This window comes from Solea solea, chromosome 11 (assembly GCF_958295425.1).
Source record: "Solea solea chromosome 11, fSolSol10.1, whole genome shotgun sequence".
NCBI lineage: Eukaryota > Metazoa > Chordata > Actinopteri > Pleuronectiformes > Soleidae > Solea > Solea solea.
Window position 1 is genome coordinate 12994795 of NC_081144.1, and position 19941 is coordinate 13014735.

At 40.9% G+C, this 19941-nt stretch overlaps 3 protein-coding genes across 3 annotated transcripts; 1 reads left to right on the forward strand and 2 right to left on the reverse strand.

Moving 5' to 3' along the window:
• The first annotated feature begins 1204 nt into the window (after positions 1–1204).
• si:ch211-163l21.11 (inositol 1,4,5-triphosphate receptor associated 1) lies at positions 1205–4582 on the forward strand. Its single transcript, XM_058643609.1, has 11 exons — positions 1205–1353; positions 1456–1483; positions 2169–2309; positions 2392–2523; positions 3051–3207; positions 3298–3338; positions 3417–3467; positions 3552–3703; positions 3787–3915; positions 4191–4304; positions 4392–4582. Exons 1-11 carry the CDS (start codon positions 1247–1249, stop codon positions 4540–4542), a joined length of 1203 nt encoding a protein of 400 aa, XP_058499592.1. The 5' UTR covers positions 1205–1246; the 3' UTR covers positions 4543–4582.
• Positions 4583–4665: 83 nt separating this feature from the next.
• Positions 4666–13872, reverse strand: inavaa (innate immunity activator a). Its single transcript, XM_058641953.1, has 10 exons — positions 13792–13872; positions 9831–9926; positions 9360–9493; positions 9111–9233; positions 8775–9009; positions 8638–8691; positions 8042–8267; positions 7491–7640; positions 6427–7120; positions 4666–5393 (listed from the first exon to the last, which is right to left on the reverse strand). The coding sequence occupies exons 2-10, from the start codon at positions 9892–9894 to the stop codon at positions 5301–5303; spliced, it is 1773 nt and encodes a 590-aa protein (XP_058497936.1). The 5' UTR covers positions 9895–9926; positions 13792–13872; the 3' UTR covers positions 4666–5300.
• Positions 13873–14953: 1081 nt separating this feature from the next.
• Positions 14954–19652, reverse strand: zgc:195245 (uncharacterized protein LOC565483 homolog). The gene is made up of 5 exons (XM_058643455.1): positions 19052–19652; positions 17537–17564; positions 16982–17132; positions 16763–16907; positions 14954–15630 (listed from the first exon to the last, which is right to left on the reverse strand). Exons 1-5 carry the CDS (start codon positions 19073–19075, stop codon positions 15529–15531), a joined length of 450 nt encoding a protein of 149 aa, XP_058499438.1. The 5' UTR covers positions 19076–19652; the 3' UTR covers positions 14954–15528.
• Between the last annotated feature and the right edge of the window lie 289 nt (positions 19653–19941).

Here is a 19941-nt window from a genome sequence, read left to right on the forward strand (position 1 = left end):
ATTGGTGACTTGAGATCAAAACTAGTCTCATTTGTGCCTTTTAATATTTAAAGCGGTCAGATAATGTTGATCAGTTCATCCAATGTTATATTTACAACTCCTTGCATGTGGGAAAGTGCTTTATAAATTTGTAAATGACTGAGAATTACACCTACACTGATATTATTTCAGATAAGTGCATATAAAAAGTGGTTTATATTGCTAAATGTGAACAAGGAAACAGAATAAAAAACATTTAAAATGTAGCACAATGAACAAGACTTACAAATCTATCCTTACATTAGATTTGTTATAGCAATGACCAAACAATTATTTCCCCATCACTTTATTGGTACATCCAGAGAATATTGGAAATATATGCAGTTTTAAAATAACATTTTTAGGAAAAAGACAGCTTCTACAGATTTAAGTGTCAAATATTTAATGTGACCTTCCATATGTCACTTGAACAAGAACATTACTCAGGCTCTTTTAAAACTGCAGTGGAACTGTATATATGTGAAAATATATATTAATCCAGTTTTTTTGAAGACCTGCTTGAACCAACTTGACATTCTAATCCAAATGCCAATGGTCCCAGAATATGACAAACACAACTGGTGATGGCCTCAGACTTTCACTCAGTACTGTATAAATAAAAATAAACAAAAGCCTTAATGCATTTTGGACTAACCCCATGTCAGAGAAACTTGGAATCTGTGAGTTTTCAGATGAATGCTGGAATGTGCAGCTTATTTCATAAGCACTTGATTCATCACTGGTTCCATACCAGTGTTTATGCATCATTGGTTCAACGGGTAGATCTACAAGACTTCCCATGAGCCTCCTGGGGTGACCGTCCTACTCTGGTTTGACTGTGGATCTCATAATAGGATTATCTATTCTAAGTAGACAAGAAAGGCAGAGGGAGAAAATGAACCAATCGCTACACAAGAGCTAATGTTTGTGTTTTCAGCAAGAGTGTAAATCCTCACTGTTCAGTGTGTGGAGGATTTAATCTGGTTTCTATCTGAGGGAAAAAAAGGGCTGGATTATTATGATGGAGAGAGCAACTAATGAGGTGAGTGAAATAATCTACCAAGCGTCCTGCTTGTTCCTGGTCACACTAGAATGTAATCTAATTGAACTTTGTGAACTTGTTGCAGGCTGATGCAGAGACACACAGTTACAGTCTGTCTACCATGCTGGGCAGTGAGGACAGTGAGGAAGGTAACAGCTAAAAAGAACATTTAAAAGAACATTAACCATGAGTCATAACTGGATTTTCTTTTTTAAAATAGAAACCAGTCAAGAGGATTCGCCACTCATGAGCTGGAATGAGTTATCCATCATAGAGCGCGTTGGCCTCAACAGGTGCAATATTTTCCCCATCATTCCCTGCAACTCTATTGTTATTAGTCTTTTTGTTTATTTGACCTTTTTCTAAAACACTCAAACCTCCCGTTTTACTGACAGTGTAGAGATGTCGGAGAAAGATTTGGAGGTAAGGCCTCCTATTTCTTATTTACCATAATATCCTGCAGATTAGATGCTGTTTGATGTATTAATACTTTTTAGAAAGTTCTTGGTCTCACTCAGAATTGAGGAAGGAGCACTTGTTGTAGCCATGTTCAAGCTTTGCTTTCCCCTTTGTGGAAGCATGTTCACTTGAGCCTCCAGATTCTCCTCAACAGCACTGATGACTTCATCATCACTCTGGAAAAAAAACAAAACAAGTTCAAACTGATAAAAGTCAAACCAGCTCAAGTGAGTACTAAGGTGCATGGTTGCTTTTGCCACTTCCACCACCTTAGCCATGTTTTGGTTTCCCTCTCATTGACTGATTTTGGACATCAATTGCAAAGAAAGGACTCAAATGATCTGAGTTTTTGTCCACAGTGATGCGAGGCTTTATTGTTTACATGTATGCCCCTTGTTTCCAGGTGAGGCTGAGAACTGCCTTGTTTTCCTCACTGTGTATGCTGCATTTCTATTTATGTAATTGTGATATTGTTCCTGATTTTGTGTTGGAAATGTAAATACTGAGGCGGGATCAGAAGGAATAACAAAACAAAAAACCTCTGAATTAATATGGCTTCTCTTTACCACCCTTACATTGAAAGCCAATGTAGAAAGTGTTTGCAGTGCAGTGACAACCTGAGTTCTGAGTTTGTGTCTGCTGCTTCTAGACTGCCTTCTCTCACATTACCCTGGCTTTCCGCTGTGACCAGTACACACTGAAGCAGAGGCTGCAGGCGGAGGAGCACGCCCGCAACCTGGCTGAGGAGAACATTCAGCTGGAGCTGACCAGAGGCAGAGAGACTCTGGAGGTATGAGAGGGATGGAAGGTCTGACTTTTGTTGTTATGATACACCACAGATTAGGGACAAACCTGTCTTTGTCTGTTTTCAGACACTGAAGGGATTGTGTCTGGACAGTAAACGCAGTAAGATCCTGCAGAGGCTGGAGCTTTCTCTGGACATCCTTGGTGGGACAGTGGAGCGCATCTCCAACACGGCCGAGGTCCTCGGGGCCGTGCACCAGGTTTGTTCCTGGATGGTTCTGCACTATTAAAAGGTCCAGTGTGTGACATTTAGGAGAATTAACTAGCAGGAATTAAATATATGACCAATGTAAGTATGTTAGGATAGTGTGTAATTGCTTTAAAATAAAACTCATTTTGAAATACACGCTCTCGCTGTTAGAGAGTAGAGACAATACTTTCTGATATGCAAAGGCTATTGTGGTTCCCTGACATACTTGGATAAAGAGGGAGTGAGTGGAGGAGTCCTTGCTTTGTTATAATCTTAAGTGTCTTCATTAGATGGAGCTATGGAGCTATGGAGACAATTTAAGATATAAAACTCATGACAGACTTTCTGTGGCTATCTGGAGAAAAGTGAATTTCAACAAATCTTGACCATACTAGTTAAAAGAAAGTAAAAATTTGACTCAACCTGGCAACCCAATCTCTTTTTCAACTTATTTACCATGAAGTCCTAATTTTGATCTATGTATAATATGTATAATGTGTTAGTGTTTTAATTGTAATCTCTCCTGTTGTCAAACAGGAGGCTCGGGTGACTCGGGCGGTGGAGCTCATGGTTGCTCACGTGGAGAGTCTGAGGAGGCGACATGACAGAAACGTGGCAGAACTGCAAGAGACCAAGAAAATGATCCAGCAGCAAAACTCATGCAGATACATCTTTGACCCCAGAGTCTCATCAGGTTTCTTCTCTGCTTTAGTCTTTTGTTTGTGTGAAGTATTTGTGTGTGTGTGACTGTCATGAGTGATCACTGGGTCTCTTCTTGTCACAGATCCAGGGGAAAGTGACAACATACTAAGATGCTCACAGCGGGTACGGAGACAATCTGACAATTGTCAGTGTCATCACATCAAACGTCTTATTCTTCCTCATTCTCTTTTCTCCTATCAGAACAGCGGCCGTCGAAGGATCAGTGTGTCAGTCATTTCCAGCCAAACTCAGGTAGGAAAGTTTCTGCTCTTCCTCATTCTCAGCAAACTCTTGTCATCCAAACAACATAATGGTTGTCTTTTTTGTTCTGTGCAGGAGAAGAGAAAGCGAGACTTGAGGAAGCGATCGGGTCACAAAGCGTCGTCCAGCAGGAAGTCCTGTCCGTCTCCATCCATGAGCTCAGAGTCCAGTTACTGTGCCACCAACAAGGACCAAAGTTTTTTAGTAGACGACGGGTCAACCATTCTGTACGTGATCTATATATGATATTTTAAACCACACGCATGCATCGCCTGACTTATTATTTTTCTTCTCTGTTTGAATTCTTTAGGCCACTTGATTCAGAGGGAAATGCACCTGAAGAGTCAGCTACTCAGCTTCCTCCAGATCCGGCTGCCATCCCCAGCACAGAGAGCCCGGCTTCAAAGCAAGTGGTCACCAGGAAAATACAAAACAAAAAGTACAGCATGGACTCACAAAATGAGTCTCTTTGTGTTTGTATTTTTAATTATTGTCCCAGTTTGCTTGTTACTTTGAGTTGTTTGTGAGTGACAGGCAGAGATCAGCTGCTACACACGTCTAACTTATTTGAGTAAAGTCACTCACAAATGGCAAAGATACTCCTGTGAAGCGTCTTTGCTGTAACATAATGCATAATAATGTAATGGGTACATTTCAAAATCTTGTCGATGATGTCCTATGTTAAGTATTAATGTGCGTGTGTCTATGTTGCAGCGCCTCTCTGGATACTTTGCGACAGAGACACAAGGACAAAGCCGTGTTAACGAGAAAGAAGTCCGACAAGAACAAAAAGAGTACAAACGACTACGGACGGATCTCTGTGGACACGTGAGTCAACATTCAAATCCTTGTAATGGCTGTGATTTTGATTATTTCCTCTTGACACCACACACACTGACCCACTGTTCTCCTCAGGAATGGCTCTTGGTGGACAAGACATCCTCTGAGTCACCAGATGAACCGCCGCCACTGGCTGCTCAGCTGCTTGTACGTGTTTGTGCTTTTCTGTGTCATCGTGTTGACTTTTGTCTTGTGGAAGGTTCACGACGAAGCGTTTGAGCCATGACCTGTGACTGTACTATGAGCTGCATGGAAATCTCTTTGTATATAAAATGTTAATGGAACACTGGTTTGTTTATCCATGTGTTGTAAAAACCCATACATCTGGACAAAAATGCCACAAACATCATTCTCTGTCACATTTTCTTTTTAATATAAATATACAAAGAGTATCAGAACTGATACAATCACTTGGTTAGTAAAAAAAAACCACCATACTGGAGTAAAAACATTCATCAAACCACCATTAAAGGCATCAGTGATTAATTATTACAAGAAACTAGTAAGCTTTAAGGTTCACTTTACTTCATGTCATGACTAGACATTTGTTAAATTTTAACTATATATGAAATTCATTTTCAAATATGTATTACAATCTTAGTTATAAGACTCTGTGGCGAAAGGGGAACTTTAAATAATAGATAAATATAGTGAAACAAAATTGAAATTATATTAGGAATGGATACATTTATCTTAAAACTTCTGTAGGGCGAATTTTTTGAAGGATTGTTTAAACCCCGATTCACCTCAAACATGTCTGAGGAAACAATTGAAAATAAATAGTAACTAGAATAGCACCTTGCATTAACTTTATAAATTAGAAGAAGAGAGAGGGAGAGAGAGAAATGTGCCAATCAACAATAGGTCCACGTGTTCTGCATCATGTTTCATGGATGAGTCCACAGATGTATTAATAAATACAGAGATAAATAGAAACAAATAAAATACAGTATATCCTCATGAACATGGGGCAGTGGATATCAGCTACACTTGGCTCACAATTTCAGCATCTTCAGCGACAAACCACTGCAGTGGAGTCCCGTCTGCAGCTCTCTGCAGAATCACGTTACCTGAGCCCTGTGAAAACAACGGAAACACGGTCAACCACAATGTGCATCCTGAGCTTTTGTTGTCATGTTACAGATTGCGACCAGTTAAACACACTTGTGCCTTCTCACGCTTGTTCTAAGGCAGCGTTTCCTGATGCTCGTCAGTGTCGTCAGGGACACACTGCCCCGCATGTTGTAGAGGTCGCCACGCCCCAACACACCTGATTCAAATGGTCAGCTCGTCAGCAAGCTCTGCAGGAGCCTGATAACGACCCGCTCATTTGAATCAGGTGTGTTGAAGCAGGGCGATCTCAAACATGCACGTGTCCCTGAGGACCAGGATTGGGAAACACTGTTCTAAGGTAAGGCAGAAATCAGTGGAGCAGTAAATATTTGAATCGTGTCACGTCGCAATGTTCCGTCATGTTTTTAATCTATTATTTAGAGAATATGGAACTGCAGCTTGACTAGAAAAGTGTACCGCACTCAGATTTATAAGCCTTGCTCCTGATGGTTGTGTTGGCAGTGTGTTAATGGGTGTAAATGTTGTGGGATAGAAAATTGACTTCATATAAAAGTGTGTGAATGGCAAATATGTACTGAAAAGCGCTTGAACCCTCCTGTTTATCCTCAATTTTACTAATACCCTCGGTTCATTTTGATCCCAGCTATTTAAAACTCAAGAAAATGTTTATAATTAAAATAATTTCCCAATTTTATGTGTCCGGTATCTTAAGTGTCTTTGTTGACGATCTATACAGCCCTTTAAATAAAATATAACCTGCCCATATACACACAGAGTACCTATTACACAATAGGGACAAATATAAAGTGGGTGTTTAATAATATTATTTCTACGTACAGAATTTTTTTATTTATAACATTTCATTCGAGTCATTTATATGAAGTAGATGATATAAATCCTCTTTGAATTGACAGGAGGGTTAAATTGTCGTCAAGAATAGACTAGAAAAGCAAGGTGTAAATATGGATTATTAACCATTTAAATAATCTGACTCATAATTGTAAATCCTTTCACACCGATCATTATTGGTACGAACCTGTTTAAACGGAGACAGATGAGGTGATGTGGGCATTTTGACGTTCATGGAGTTCTGCTGCTCCAGGCAGTTGGGCCATAGCTTCTGCAGCTGATTCCTCTGATGCCACGACTTCAGCTCCTCTGACACGATCTCCCTGGGCAACAGTCTAAAAGCGTGGTTTGGATACTCCTTCAGTGAAGGCGTTCGCACTAGCCTGGTGTAAGGCGGAGGAGGCTTTAGGTTTCTCCATGGGGACGATGCTCCCTCCGGCCACTGTCTTTGCTGAGGACTGTGTGCCACAGGAGGGGAGGACAGGATGCACTTCCCCATGCCCAGGTCTTGAGGGGAGAGCGGGTCATCCTTTGGGGTGGCCTTGACGTAGCTGTTGTTAGCCTGGGTCTGCGCGTTATTCCTATGTGAGATGGACAAGCTGGAGTGTCCTTGTTTCTGTGCCCCAAAGTGAAATCCATAAGGCGGTGGGCAGAGCTTTGGGATCTGGCTGGGTGCATCCCTGCTGGGGGAGCTGATATAAGAGGAGGACGAGTGCTCCGAGCTGCTGTCCTCAGAGCTGGACTGGTACGGACGCAGAGGAGAGAACTCTGGAGAGCGCACCATGAAATCAGCCACGCAGCGGCGCTGGGGCAGCTTGGATCGTCCTCGGCTGTTTGAAGAGAGACGCTCCATGTCAACAGACGGCTTGTTTTTAGGAAGCCTGAGAAAACATGTTATGTAAAATTAAAACATTAGTAGATTTTTTTTTAATTTTCTTTGAACATTACAGGGCTGATTCAAAAAGTTATTTGAATCACACATTTTGTTTTTTTAATATTATCTTTTTACCTTCAGGCACACGTTATAGAGCAAGCAAATGTAAAACCAACTACACATTTTGCACTGTGGTCTTGTTTTTTTATTATTGTATTTTGTCTTTAATGTCTGGTCTTTCCTACATTTTTACACATATTAGGGCAAGTGCAGTATTCCTCTTTCTTATTCTGTTATTTATATTCTGTGAGTTGTATGTCCTTTGTTCGCTGTTTGTTGTGTCCCTGTATTTGTGATTTGATGGTGACTTGGTTTACCTGAAGGACTGGGAATACTGGCGACGTATGTGCAGCTCTGGGGTGGAGGGCGCGCTGGTGGAGTTGTTGTGACGCAGAGCTGAGTTCTTGATAAAATGAGACAGTGGGATCCGGCAGCTTTCTGTAGAAACCTGGGTTCCTGTTGGACTGCTGCATGCAACAAAGGAGGAAGGACAACATGAGTGAGGCAGAGTGTGAGAGGAGGTGAGAGGTCTCCTTTCAGAGTGTCAGCCAGTGGCAGGAGTCTCTTTTAATTTTCTCTATTAGTGTTAAAAGCCCAGTGAGTAGGAATTAGTGACATCTAATGGCGACTGCAGAGTGCAACAAATAGAGGCTCAACCCTCCATTTCCAACACACAGGGAACTATGGAGGCCTTCACACAACTCTCTCTTTCACTTTATTGACTGTTTTCTCCTCCTTCTTTCAGGCTGCTGTCTTCCCTCAAGCAAGTACATATACACAGCTTTTTTAATGCTACAAAAACACACACATAGTAGTTTTACTCTTCCTGCTACAGTTGTGTATGTGATGTTGTTGATCAAATTCATACCTGGACCTGCTGCTGTTAGCAGACTGAGGTTTTGTTGCCTTCTGGTAAGGCTGGTCCAGACTGGACTCCTTCCATGGAGAGTTCTGGATGGGGGAGCGCTCATACTCCACACTGAGCTGACTTGATGAATGGTGGGATGACTGCAGGGTTTTGGCTGACAGCTGGAGAGGGTCTGAATAAGAAGTGCCCATTACTGGAGGAGAGAGGGGGGAGGGCAAGTCCACATCTACGGTCAGAGAAAACATCAATGGCTCAGTGTGAGGCAGGGCCATCAGAGTATGCTTTTGTTTTCATGAAACCGCTCACTCATCTCTCATTATTCTGATCGAAATGGTCTCTGATTTCATTATCTGTTACATTTACTCCACTACTGTTCTTAAGTTTACTTTTTTAAGTACTAGTACTTTACTTAAGCTTCTCGATTTCTGATACTGTCTACTTCTACTCTACCACACATTTCATATACAAATACTATACATATATATATATAATCAGTTAAGTTGGGGTTAGGGTCCAATTTCAAATCAACAAACAATGTTTGATCTATACATATAATACATAATGTATTTATAACCGATAAACTAAATGTATCTCACCATCATCCAGGGCCACCACATCAGACAGGGAGCTGTCATCAGACAGGCAAACATCTACATACAGAAAACAAACATTATTTAATTGTTCATGGGTGCAGTGTACACATTCTCCTGCAGGGGGCAGCAGCATCCCTCACCTTTGTTACGGCTGGTTTGGATGTTGATGCATGGTGAGTTGCACTGGCTTTTGGTCCTGTGCTGGAACACGGCCTCCTGCAGATCCTTCACTTTCTTCTCCACCCGCTTGCACTGCTGGAGGCGACTCTTCTTCTGTGGTTTGCTGAGGTTGTCCTCCAGTGAGAGTTTACGGGCTGCTTCATAAATCTGCTGCTGAAGAGCCAAGTCTGTTTCCAGCACTTGCAGCTCTGGATCCTACAATAGAGACACATCATGACATTTAGTAAAAGCTAATAGCTGTTTGTTTTCTTCAACTACTTTCACTGGAAATATCAAACAGTGATAGCGGCTGGTACCTGTTTATCCAGATGGATCAGACCTTCATCTAGCTTAAAGGAAGCTCCAATTCTCCTTCTGACGCGAGGTGGCTTTTCATCAGGCATCAGAGGATAATCTGAGGGCAGTGTACCAGTCAGCTCCTGTGATTACAAAATAAAAGTTCTTTTTACAGAGAGTAGAAACAGTAACATTTCAATCACAAAGCAGTAAAAAAAAAGGAGCTTGGTAATTTGTACTTCATCTACTGTAACTAAGAGGTTACTTACTGCCTCTCTGATGCAGAGTTTTCTCAGCTCCAGCAGGCAGAGCTCCAGACGCTCCTCCAGAGACTGGTGCTTCAGTTTCAGGGCTCTGGTGTGAGTGGGCAGGTCCTTCAATGGAGACGTGGGGCTGTCTGGTCCTGCAGAGAAACACAAAGAAAACAAGGTTAATCTTTCCACATCAGCACCTGTATCAGCCATAGAAATAAATACACAATCCACTATTTCTATAGTATCTCATTAACTATCTGGCATAATTTCTTCTGCACTTAGACTAACATTAGTTCTTGTAACTATGTTGAATGTGTATGAGCAGGTCAGTGCTGCATATATACAATGACAGCTGTTTGTTGTTGTGTTGCTGTATCCTCTTAAAAAGAAAGAAATCTATCAACATATCTCAATCTAAATGATTTTCTATTAATCATCAATTTTGATAATCAATTAATTGGTGTGATTTCAGCTTCTTCCTCTTACCAGAGTGCAAAATAATCCCACTGTCAGTGTCACTGATCTCCTCTTTACTCTCGATGGCCGTCATCTTAACTGTCCACTCTTAAGTTTTTAAAATACCTGTTAAAAAGAAAAAAGGTTTGTTCAGATTAGAAAAATGAGATCAATCATTTACAAGAGTATAGATTCTCCTGTTGTTTTCCTGCCACATGGCCTCATTCATTCCTGCTTCTGCTGCTTTACTTAACAAAAGTGAGTAAGTGGCGGGTGTCCTTTCACACACTTATCCATGCAGCTCTGTATCTGCCTCCTACACCTCCTCCACCTCCCATGCTCAGTCACAAAGGAGGCAGACCCCCACGGTTGACTCGGCACATGTGCGGGGGTTAATCCGAACTGTGATGCCATGGTGACGAGGCGTGGTGCGGCTGGCTGGGGGAGTGTGTCGCCATGAGGCGTGTCAGAGGGCGTTTAAAGAGCCCAGACCCCAAAAAAGAGAGCAGATGGCAGCAGGAATTACCCTGCTCAGGGATTGCACCTGTTCCCCCGAGCACCCCTCCCACAGCTCCTATTCAACCAGTGTCCAGAAAACCCTCTGGGGGCTTTGAAGTGGAAGAATGTCTCAATGCTGGGCTTGTCCACACAGCACCACATATCATGGTTCCTGCTGACTCCAGTGCAGCGCTGCCCATTTCACTGACACACGTTCACAGACAGGCAAGCACAATTCATGTTTATGGCTCGCACTGTTCCATTGTTGCTTTTTACAAACACCTGACAGACAATAACCAAAACAAAAAAACGAGACGTGGAGAGGAACAACAGCACGAGGAGGAAAACAGTGACCACAACAAATTGGAGAGTTTATCTGAGGATAAGTCGAGACTTTTAAAAACAGGCCTGGAGATCTGTGTGTGGTTGTTTTGATGAAATTGCCAAAAGACAAGAGAAACAAGAGGACTTTCCAGAAATTGTTCCATTTCTAAGTCAATTTTAGTCTGAATGTCACATGTCTCTCACTGCACTAGACAAATCAGAAGAGACAATAATATGCACTAACATGATTAAAGGATGTCGTTATATCAGTGCCACACATACATAAACTTGGCAACTCCTGGGGCAGCCTTTGTGTTAACATTGTGTAAATAAGGCTCATGAATGTAGTACAAGACATGTCTTTAGTCAAGAATAAATTCTGGCCACCACAAGAGTGTATTGCTGTGTTTAATCTTCAGCTCCTGTCTCATGCTCTGTGTTTGGAGATTGGTATCAAGTATTTTTCTGCAGGGACCAGGACGACTCAAAGACTGGGATATTATATACAGGATATTATTGTGTATCCCATCGGCCCAAAACCATTCACCACAGCAACTCATGTGAAATGACACAGCTATGAACAGCCGGCAGCACAACGAGGCCTGGCGAGGCAGCTCGAGTCAGTAAAACAACAGTGCAACAAAGGCCTTGTATCCACTAACCAGCCTCAGTAATCTGCTATAGACACAGTATCTGCTGACTACTCTGTTTCAGCCTGAGCTCCATTGTTGTGCTGCAGTGCGAGCTGGACAAAAAGCAACAGGGCTGAGTTTTTACTGTGCAAGGCCGGGGCCTGCTGAACGCTGCGCACTGCAGCAACCGAAAACTGAAGATGTCAACAGGAATCCAGCCAGAAGGGTAATGTGGGATTTACCCACTTACACCCCATAACTCTCTGAAGAGTCTGTGGTCTGAGATGCAGGCTGAGTGGGCGGGGGGGGGGGGGGGGGGGGGTTAGCAGATCTTACTAGAAGTTGCAGTTTATTGCTTTCATAAGAATCTGGAGACATGGGTGTGTTGAAATCAGCCATTTATAATGAGCCAAAAACCAAAACTTTTCTTGATCAAGAGAAGTAGTCAATTTCCTAGAGGAGAAACTGCTGATAACACTGACTCCACCCGACAGACTAGATTGATGAAGTAGACATAACATTCTAATTAAAGGAAGTGTGTGATCACTGCTGATGAAGACTATCTAAAAACGTGTGAGGGATGGCCATTGAAGATCCACTCCCATCCTCACTTGCTTACTGGACCGTGACAGAGTAACATCATCGGAAATGGGTGTTTATGGCAAGAGATCAAGATGTGGATTCACTGTCTCGCAGACTTCCCCCACCACCCTTTCCCATGAGCCTTCGGAGCTGCGATCTCCTGGAATGCCGCCACCATTACCACTGTGGTCGGCCCTGGAATTACCAACGGGGACCAGCCTAGCCAAGGAAACAGTGAGGGATGCCTGTAACTAGACCAGGGCCTGGTTGAACCCTATAATTAAGATTCTCCACTGAGTGCTGATACTATGGAAGAAACCAAATGACTTTACAGCATGCCTTATTTCAGAGTCTGATTAAAAGCCAAAATCCATTCAGCAAAATGGATCCACTCACGATTTGTGCTACTGGAAGAAAAGCGTATCAATGTGGGAGAGCAGGAGCAGTGTTGTATTACAAAGCACGTCACTGGAGTCAGATCTTTGCCTGAAGAAGCAGTGTTGATTTGCAAATTCCACACACAGCAGCAAAACACGGACTGGAGACTGTGATAACAACATTTAAACCATAACTGTGAGGTGGTTATGTTAAAGGCTTAAACACTATTAGCCTATTTTATTTGTCAGTGCTCATTCATATCACCACTGTTAACTCGTGCAGGGTCTTCACTTTACAGCAGACACAATGCAGGAGTAATAAGCACCACACCAGCAGGCTCTAAGTCTCTGGAGGCCATATGCCGGCCAGACACAGCAGCTCTGTCACAGCCCGACGACAGCGTAAATACAGAGGGCAAGAAGAGACGCTTCATTGTTCACCAGAGGCTGAAGGAACAGCCGAGGGATCAGGGCAACTCGTCTCCTCCGGATCATCATTTCTGACACCTCGCAATTAACACTGCTGGTGATCTCAGGTCACTGGCAGGATGTGGTTTCAACTTTTCACCCACAAATTCCCACCATCAGTAAAAGAGCTGGGGTAACTTCGGGGGCATAACAACACAGAGGTGCTGTGTTTGGCACCACAGTAGCACAGCATGTCAGTCAACATGTGGGCAGACATGTAGGAGGCCTGTGTTTATTCTGCTGCTGTGGGCATGGACAACCACCACCAGCCAGTTTGTTGCCTCACATATAAGTCATAAAGTCTTTTTTTCTTTTGTTTTTAATCTGTGTATGTAACTGGATTATATTAATGGTGCATTACAGAACAGGTTAGTAATCTGCAGACACTTTACACAGTGTTTCACTTCAGCTGTTTTGTTGATTAATTAGTAAAAAAGAACAGCAGTGATGGAAGACCTACAAATAAACAGTGCAAAGCTATACAAATAATCCATATTAACTACATTTAAGTATTTTCTGAAGTAATACTACTCAGAAAATAACAGTATCCAGACTTTAACGCTAAATTATTAGAGACATGTAAATCAAGTACAATATTTCCCGATGGAAAAAAGCAGAAACAAGTGCATTACAAGTACATCATCAGTGTAGGCAGTGATGTGGAAAGTACTGAATTATTATTTGTTTACACCTCAATAAAACTACTTTTCAAAGAGAAATGTACGACTTAATGGATTGCATTAAGATACTAATATTATATGAGGTAATTGAAATTATAAATCAGATATACATACATTTACATACACACGTTTTTTTTACAACATAATGACTAATATAACAAATAACATAAAACATACACAGCAATTCAGAATAGTCGCGTTTTGTTGCGAATACATGCGTCACTTTTACTTAAAATACAAAACTTTGACTTATAAATAAGCATTTTATAAAGTGGTTAAGTGGTTATACTCATTCATCTTATGAGTGAGCTCCTTTTGGAAAACGCGTTAGCGGAAAGTGTTTTATTTCTATATCGACTTTACACTCCTCTATTTTGTTTTCATAATATGCTGTAAAGCTCGTTAAAATATAGTGTCAGGGTTTATTTACCTTGTTCAGTGTCCTCTGCTCCGTCACAGCATCTTTTAAGCAGACACAGAAGCGGCTTCACTTTTTCTGCTCTGTTACTCAAACACCGACTCTGGGACATCTGTTTCAGTCAACTCCACTTTCTAAATAAAAGGGGGGGGGGGCGCTTCACTGAACTGTGCTAAATTATTTATATCGTAACTAATTTCCTCTCACTTTTTCTTTTAACGTTTACGTGTAATCTCTCTCTTTAAAACTATGCACACTCACTTAAAATAATTTTGAGAGAGAAAAGTGAGATCATTTCTCAAAATCAAGGACTCTTGTTTGAATGGTTCGGTCCGACGCTGCTGACTCCGGCACGCTCTGAGGTGAATACATAGCACGCGCCTCGCTGAGGGGGCTTTTAATTTGAAAGGACACACAAAAGTTGAATAGCCCGAGGCAGAGTTTTCTCTAAAGAAGAAAGGGCTACGAAAGAATGAAAAAGACCCAGAACAGCTGGCAGCTTGGTGATGGACACTTCTTCCTTCCACCATGAAGAAGAAAATAAAAGAAAAACAGTGACTAAATTGTTCGATTTGGACCAATTTTAGCCACCATTTTCATAGAATACATCATAACATTTATTTATTTATTTGCCATTTGATTTCTTTATTTGTGTTTGAGTTTTAAGTTTATTTTATAATTGTATGCTAAATGTAATGTATGTGTAAGACTTTTATTTTATTTTGTTACTTTCAGACTAGGCACCTTCTAAGGCTTTGTTCAAGGACTTTATTAACGGTCAATAAATCATCTGTTGTATGTCATTAATAACGTTTAGTTGGTTCAATCCTCCTCAACTTGTAAAAATGTAATACTGGTCTGTTCTACTGTACATGTAGATATTAATCTGACTACTTCTTTCACTATTGATCTGCCTGCTGCCAGTGGCTTCAATGATTATTCCAAATGTCTCCAGTGCTTTAACCAGGCCCTTGGGTATTCCCAGCCAATATACCCTAAAAAGCCTCCTCCAGATGGCCTGAGCTTTCTCCTCTCAACCCGTGATGGAATGAAAAGATCAACTAATTAAACAAAGTCCCATATCCATGTGAAAGAACCACAAGAGTCCTAGGGGAGAAGAGCAGCATGAAAATCAGTCCCCAGTGCTTTGAGTTGTGTCCAACAACACATTGCATCTCTGCAAACCATAAAATGTTTATTTCCACAGCACACAGAAACACTGAAGTTAAAACGTCATGACAAAAACGTACAAAGAGACTTGTCAATCTGTAACACTCTGGGATCTCTACTGCTACAAAAACAGTTCTGTTGATAAATGTGACTGATAGCAATCCCACAACAGTGAGTCTTTTTTAATAAGAGGCTTGGCCGATGAAGCATGCAGAGTTGATTTGAAAAAGACAAAAAAAGAAAGTAGGCTACATTGACCATAGAAGACATGGAAATAAATCAGCTTGTGAGCTGTCATTTAGTTTTCACTTAACAAACACAGATCCAAATATTTATATATTATAATTATAATTACCAACATTCCAACATCAGAAACAAAGTAGTGCTTGTAAAAAAGATATTCTGAACATAGAAGATTATCACAAATATTCTGGTATTTCTAAACAGAATTTAAAAATCACTTCAGAGATGAGAATCCAGATGATGCCTCTCTGATTTATTTTTATGCAACAAATGAAACAGAAAGTTTTGCGGCCACTATGGTGAGACGCGGCAGGGGCTGATAGGAGCTTTTGGGCCTCACTGCTCAAATGTCTGTGTGCGCCTCAGGTTGTCCTTCACACGGACAAACTCTGGAATCTTCTGCTGGTTCTCCCGCTGCCTGATCTCCTCTTGCTCGTACTGGAAAAACAAAGTACAAGTCAGTGTATCTGCTTTCAGCCAGTGTCATTCACTTCATACATCATCCAGCTGCTCTAGACCAAGAGCACTTTTCTACATTTCAAATAATGGTTTAAAGGGAGAGTATTACAGCCCCAGGGTGTAGAATCAGTTCCAAAATCTTGTGGGTATTTGATACTATTATACAAATGTTTCCGTTCCGGCTGTCTTTACATAAGTAAAAGTTAATGTAACAATGTCAGAGAATTCTACCACAAGCACAAGTCATGCTCCTAACTGTGAAGTATTATTAAATATGCACTTTAAATATTAAATGGGCCCTGTGATGTATAATTACTGTATGACTATAAAAAAACACACTTTTATTTTAAAATGATGTGAAATATCATCATGATCATTGTTATTGCGATGTCTTTTTCTCAAAAGGTTGGACTTTTTTTCACTTAAACGGCACCCTACTGACCAAACTAGACACTCAGTGACATTTGAGTTTAAAACCCTTGCTATAGACCAGTGTTATTTTATTATTGTTGTTGTGTTAGTTCTACTTAAAACTTTTAACTGGACATGTTAGTCCAACTTAATGGTGCTGAAGTAAATTTCGTAGTTCAAATTCGTAAATATTAGATAATACTAATCAGAGAGGAATCAGTCTGCACTTGTGCCACAGTTCCCACCCCGACTTAAAAATGGCAAAATAATAGAAGAACCCAATACACAGAAGACAGCAGTAATAAATCGTGACAAAATCCAGTTCAGTACATTTGTTAAATGGATGTTAGGAATACTAGCAACTACCCACCAGCTAAAGTGGAAACTGCCTAATACTAATAAGATAAAAGTGGACATGTTATCGGCACCTAGTGTAGACAGATGTAGGTGGACACGCTTCTTTCAATAAATAGATTCCCCACTATTGCTTGTATACTGGGACAGTAGCCCGACAGTATAGCAGTAGCCCAACTGAATGACATACTAGTCTATAACCACCACTGGTATTGGCACTGGCCATTAAAATCACAACATTTTAAACTTTTGAGGTAACACTTCCACCAACTGTGTATTCTGAGCAAAACTGAATATATGTTTCATAGTTTCTAGGTTAAGGGTCTCTGAGGATTGTGCTTCCGACCTCTTGCAGCTTTTGCTGCCTCTTGTGAAGCTCTCTCTCCAGGTCTGAGGGCCTCCTCTGTGCCATCTCCTCCTCCTTGTGCAGCTCCAGCCTACGCTGCTCCAACACTCGCTCCAGCTCCGGTTTCCCCTCCTGCAGCAGCCCCCTGCAGCATCAGCCACAGTTACCCACAGTGCACTGCTCCATTTCAAATGCTGAGAAGATCAAAGATGTTTGTACCTTTTATGGCTGAGCAGCAGCTCCCTGTGCAGGTTCTGGTAGCTTGGTGTTTCCACTGAGGAGCCACTCAGTTTCCTGGGCTGAACAGACTCATCACCGCTCCAGTCTGCTGTGGACTGATGGAACAGCACAGGGTGGCCACCAGAATTCTCTGTGGAGAACAGAGCAGTAAATGTCACTATTGACAATTTTACCCCTGAGAGCTGACAAAACCTGTCATTAAATGTTATATTGTGCATGGCCGACGTTAAATAAAGTAATTTCCTGAACTAAAATAAAAAAGTAACTGAACATTTGTTCATCCGTTGAGTCACAAAGTCAAATTTAGCAAAGACAAAGATGATTTGAGCTTCATAATCTGCTATTCACGTATGGAACCAGTCCGTTTTTATGTTGATAGTTTCAATTGATTTATCTAGAACAATAATAAATAGGTGTTGTATCATGCCTTTCAAGTTATCTGAGGCTGCTCCACCAGTTGAAAAGGGAAAAGAAAATCAAAAATGACTGAAATCAGTATTATTAAACACAATGGTTTCGATCATTATAAGATACCTTTTTTGTGACGCCCGTATCCTGGTTTCTGTCAGTTAACAAGTGGAAAAAGAAGATCAGATACCGTGTTAGTCATTTTGACAGATCAAAACATGTTAACATTCATGTACCAAAGCATGTTCCTTTAATTCGATCCTCACCTGAGTGGACACAGGTTGTAATCAGATAAAGGATTAAAGACACAGTGCCTGCTGTGTTGCGTGAGCAGGGGAGCTGCGTTTACTTGGAGCTCAAAGGTGACGTGACAGCTCCATCAGCCTGTCAGAGTCCCAGGAGATAGATCTGGCTAAGCCGCGATTGACTTACTATTCAGTCATATATAAAAAAGAATTTTAGTGACTATCTCATTTTTTTTACACTCAAAATGGGACGAGAACTTGGAACAACAAACTCCTGTAACACAGTCAGACAGATGCCTCTACCACACCCACTGAAACCAGATAAGTCATAAGGGTCATATTGAGCCTGGAACAGATGGCAGATGCTGTTATTGTCCAGCCTTTCTCAGAGACACAACAGTATATTTGTCTTATAGACTGTTCTACACATGATCTGGACAGGATTTTTCTTTGTGGGACTGTACTTTATAATATCCCTGTCACCAACATAACACATTCATAACTTGACAAGTGTCGGTGCTGATGGAAGCCATTGTTCCAGACAGAACCTGCATGGTGGGAGGGATTCCAGCAAAACTGCTCCACCTGATGTCTCACAGCTTTTCAGACACAGACATTCTTAATTGACTAATATAATACATGATTATGAGTATGAGATGCATATCCAGTAGAGGCTAAAGGAAACATTCACGTTTAACGTTTTCATTGTCAAACGAATACTTTGCACAAAATATGTGGTCTTTCTGTTTATTGTTTATGTTTTATGTGTTTATGTTTAAGTGCAATATTCATCTTTATGTTCTCTTACTCTGTAAATTGTATGTCCCTGTTGACTGTTTGTTGTCTCTGTTGTACTATGTATTGTTATGCAACTGTTGCAAAACTTTGGTGCCCAAAAAACAAAATCCTTTGGGAACAATAACGTATATTTCATTTCATTTGAAATACATCATTTATCTAAGAAACCATGCTTGCTGTCACTTGACCATGTTTTTGAGGTTCTCCATAGTAATTTGTGAATCAAGCACCGAAAGCAAAGAGAGGCTCATGAGGATCAAATATACACAATTAACATTTTGGTTTAATATAATGTTTAAAGATGGATTCAAATATTTGATAATAATAAGTAATTTAACAAAAACAGACCCCAATAAACTATGATGATGAAGTGACAGACGGTCCCAATCACAATATACTGTTATAAGACATACACTTGTATACACTTATTGTTGATTATGATGTAAATATTAGGAAATGGAACACAATCTGCTTGACATACAATAGAAATTTGGAAATAAACCAACTCACAGTCTGGCCTACATACTGTATCTGACACCAGACACTGACCTGTCACCCACACAGTAAAGGTTTCAGAAGACAACATGCTAGAACTCACTTTTTTTGGAGTTGACCCCTCCATGGCAGGATGGTAGAGGTCCACTGTTTCTGTTACCAGTCTAACTATTTAGTCCATTTTTGAAGGACTCACATCTCCTCATGTAGCCAGTCTGCTGTTTGTGTCCCTGTTGTATTCAAGACAAACATACTGCTGTAGATGAGGGTTCCTCAGACTTGGTGTGCTGCCTTGAAGTGGTCACTGACTGGATGTAGTAGACAGTGAAATCTTATTATGCAATTCAGGATTACAACACAACCCCAACAGGTCACAGGATACAAGATTAGTTAATTGCAACAGACAGAAATGCAGCTTAAAAGCAACTGAGCACGGCACTATTACCAGATTCTTCAACCAACAAGTCAATTATTCCTGACAGGAACTCCACCATCAAAAGGTTTTTCAGGTAAAACAACATGCTTATTACAACCTCAGATCAACCTGTTGCTGGAGTCAATGCCAGCTGACATACAGTGAAAGGCAGGGTACACGCCTGACAGTTTGCCAGTCCATCACAGATCAACACACAGAGATGAACAACCATTCACTCTCACATTCACACCTATATGATCAGTTTAGAGTGTCCAATTAACCTCTGCATGTTTGTGTTTTGTTCCTTCTGTGGGAGGAAACCCAGAGAAAACACACAAACACATCCTCCCCCAACACACATGCCCAGATTTGTCCACAGATGTATTATTTGGTGAATATAATGTGGCATTAATCCCTATAGAAAGATTTACCACACTATTTTGAATGTACTGTAACATAAAGTGTTACAACATTGTCTTTGTATTCCAAATACAATATTTCCATTTAGTATTAAAAATTAAATGAGAATCAGAATACTTTATTAATCCTGGATGACTGCTCCATGCCAGATTAAGAGA